General features: G+C 48.1%; 1 protein-coding gene across 1 annotated transcript in view; it reads right to left on the bottom strand.

Annotated features, from left to right (window-relative positions):
- Positions 1 to 897: 897 nt before the first annotated feature.
- The window catches only part of LOC123077484 (uncharacterized), a 6,151-nt gene continuing 3,497 nt past the window's right edge, over positions 898 to 3,551 (bottom strand). The window contains exon 6 of the mRNA XM_044499763.1: positions 898 to 2,121. Coding sequence (XP_044355698.1) covers positions 1,042 to 2,028 — 987 coding nt within the window. The 5' untranslated portion in view covers positions 2,029 to 2,121 and the 3' untranslated portion in view covers positions 898 to 1,041. The remainder of the gene's footprint in view (positions 2,122 to 3,551) is intronic.

The following is a 3,551-nucleotide window of genomic DNA, read 5'->3' as shown; positions in this document are numbered from 1 at the left end:
CACGCAGCGGCGGGGAGCTCACGTGGCCACGCCGGGAAGCGCACGCGTGGCGACGGGCGGTGCCGGGCTAAATCGGGGACGGGAAGGCACGTCAGGGGGTGTGCGGTGCAAGGCAGGGCGAGGCGGGCAGCGCCGGGGCGAGCCGGGGTGCCAGGGCGAGGCATGCCGTGGCCGGAGATGGGATCTGCCGGGAGGGAGGAATACGGAAATAAAAAATGAGCTACATTGGGATACAGTTTTATTTACATGATCTGCTCTGTCCGAGGCAATTTTGCACTGTAAAAATGGTCTACAGTGCCCTTTAGACTAGCCATAATGTGTAATAACATAGACTAGTAACATGCCCATGTTACTAGTCTATGTTACTACCTCTATTGAGGGAAGTAACATATGTGTGGTAACATGCAACACTTCATTTATTAGGCTATAGACACATCTTAACTTGATATGTATGATGTTACTCATACTACTAGTAACTAGTAGCTATGTTACTACTTTCCTCTCTTTCTTCATTTATTGCTTACTACATCATCTACTTTATTAGATATATGTGATGTTATTATCTATGTTACTCTTATTATGGGTAGTCTTATACTCATTTTTAAGGGTAACTTTTAAAAGATCTGCTATAGATGCTCTTACGGACTGAGATTGATCCCGATGCCGTGGCGACCAGGAAAGAGGTCTCTGTGGGCTCCATGGACGCCGGGCAAAGTCGTCGTGAGCTTAAATGGTGCAGCTGATGCTAGGTGCATGTGCTAATGTAACCATGAGGTAATACCAATGCCGCTCACAAGTAAAAATTCAGCCAGACCATGAAATAACAAGAAAATTAAACAAAACATCAAGAATCATTGAAAAAAAAATTGACTTATTAAATTTAAAAATCAGGCAATATACAGCTAAAGTGTTTTCACTTTGAGTCTCCATTTTGCACGCTACACGTGTAGTACTATACAGTATAATACAATCTACGAATACGTACGGTCTAGCTAGGTCCGTCTCGGTCGAATATGCAACGAGCACTCATTCCACATTATGCTAGGCCCTCTGATCCGGGGATTGCTCGTGCAAAGGCCTCTCCGGCCGGGGGGCGGCGGCCGATTGAGCACGCCCGTACTCCCCATCCATGCGGTTGAAAATGAAGAAGTACACGAGGCCCATCGCCATGGCGGTGAGCCCAAACACGGCCAGCTTCAGCGCCAGGTTCGGCATCCTGTCCGCGGCACTCAGCGCAACCGTGCTGCCCTGCGCCACCGAGACCGCCATGGCAGCGAGCCTGGTCCGCCGCCGCTCGGGCCCCGCGGCCGGGTCGTCCTCGAGCCGTAGGAGCTCGAGCTTCCTGAGGCAGCAGTATAGCACGGCGATGAGGTAGTAGGTGGCGATCACGAACGCCAGGGCGCGCGGCCTGCGGTGCGTGCGGTACACAGCCCACGCGAAGCAGGCGGCGACGAAGAGCACAGAGACCGCCCACGCGGCGAGCCTGGCCCGGCGCCGCTCGGGGGCCAACGACGGGTCGTCGTCGAGCCGCTGGAGCTGGAGCTTCCAGACAGAGCAGCAGAGCACGGCGACGAACCAGTAGGTCGTGACCACGAACGCGAGGTCGGGCGGGCTGCGGCGCGTCCGGTGCACCGCCCACGCGAAGCAGGTAGCGAGGAACAGCACCGAGACTGCCCACACGGCGAGCATGGACCGCCGCCGCTCGGGGGCGGCCGCCGGGTGGTCGTCGACGTCGAGCCGCTGGAGCTGCAGCTTCGTGACGCAGCAGCAGAGCACGGCGACGAGGTAGTAGGCTGTGATCACGAACGCTAGATCGCACGGGCTGCGGTGCGTCCGGCGCACCGCCCACGCGAAGCCGTAGCCGGCGGTGAAGGCGAGCAGGGCGATCACCGTGTACGCGCGGCGTGCCCAGGCGCGCCAGCCACCCCCGCGCTGTCGCGCCTGGCCCAGCTGTACAGTCTGCGGCGGCCCCGACAACGCTTCTTGATCTTGCGCGAGCGGCAAAGAGGCGTACGTCGCGGGCTCCATTTGAGCGGCGTCCGGCGGGGACGGAGGAGCACTGCTGGACTGTTTCTCTGTTGCGCTGAGCTCTATCTGAAAATTTATCCTTTTCTTTGGCAACTGTGGAAGTATCAAAGGAGCGTTTATATACATATATAGATCATATAAGATCACTATAAGATTGAGACACTTATTTAAGAACGGAGAAAGTAGTAATTAGTGATCTAAACAATCTTATTTTTTTTAATGATTTATATATGTATACAAACAGGACTATTAAATCTGAGTCGATTGAGACTTAACGAAGTCTTGATTAATGCTATATTCATGAAATCTTATATGAAGATTCGTGCAAAAAATCATTTTAATTATTTCATTCCTTTTTATATGTCTTGTCATTTAATTGAGACTCGGTTAAGTTTTAGTCGACTAAAATCTAGTCGCACTCGTATATAAAAGATCTTATAAAAATTTAGAGAGGGAGTACTACAGTAGCTGCACGTCTAGGAATATAAGACCATCAATTAAACTAACATGATTATTAAATAAAGTAATAAAAAAGAGTGTGATGTTTTACGGATGACTAGCTTAGTGCCCGTGCGTTGTCACGGAACAATAAATTTGCACGTCATTCATCATCATTGTTGGTGTTCCAACCTTGCCAGTTGTCTCCCCGTCAACTACAAACACACGGTCAACTCTTTGCTCTAACAAGCCCTCTGCCAAAAGCGCTCGACCCATAAAATAGTCGACATACATTCTTATCATTATGTGTAAGAGAAAATGTATCTCCATGTTCTCAATCAAATCTCTTATAGCTTAATGGATATTGGTCACCGTGGAAAATATCCTCACAATGCCACCAAATAATAAATTTAGGCATAGAGATCATGAGCTGTAGGCATAGTTATAAAAATATCTTGTACTCCAGGATGATGTGTCCGGTAAATTTTGAAGGGTTGATTGTCTATAATTTTCTACAAGTAGCACCATCCAAAGGGTGTAGCTAACAAGTCAAAATTATCTAAGTGTAGTAATGCAATGGTTGTCTTTCCCTTGCTGCTTCTGGATAGTATTGTTCGAAGACAAGTTCTCTCTAAAATCCACCAACATAGCCTGACTGACAAGCAAGCAGCAAGCAAGCTTGGTCAATCAAAATCATACAAAAGCTTGGTCATTCAAAATTTGATCCTACCCACAACAAGGAAAATAACGGATTCATCGTCTCTTGTTATGACCTAATTTTCCTAGAAAATGATGTCGTAGTAGGTAGTTCCTTGAATATTCTCAATGCTAAAAGCACAAAGATACTACTTCTTACAACAATAACAGAGCAAAATCCAAGGAACGTGCTTCACCTTCAAAGCACTACAACACAGAAGAGCTCCTCAAGATCCTACAAAGGATTAACTGAGGCATGTATCTGAAATAACTTGAGCAGAACAAGCCACATGTAGTGCTAAGCCATACATTCAACCTCCCGTCAAAAAAAAACATCCATACATTCAACCTCTGTGTTTGATATAGAGAAACTCAAAATAAATAGGTAC

The sequence above is a fragment of the Triticum aestivum genome, chromosome 3D (genome assembly GCF_018294505.1).
Source record: "Triticum aestivum cultivar Chinese Spring chromosome 3D, IWGSC CS RefSeq v2.1, whole genome shotgun sequence".
NCBI lineage: Eukaryota > Viridiplantae > Streptophyta > Magnoliopsida > Poales > Poaceae > Triticum > Triticum aestivum.
This window is presented reverse-complemented; position numbering and strand designations above follow the sequence as displayed.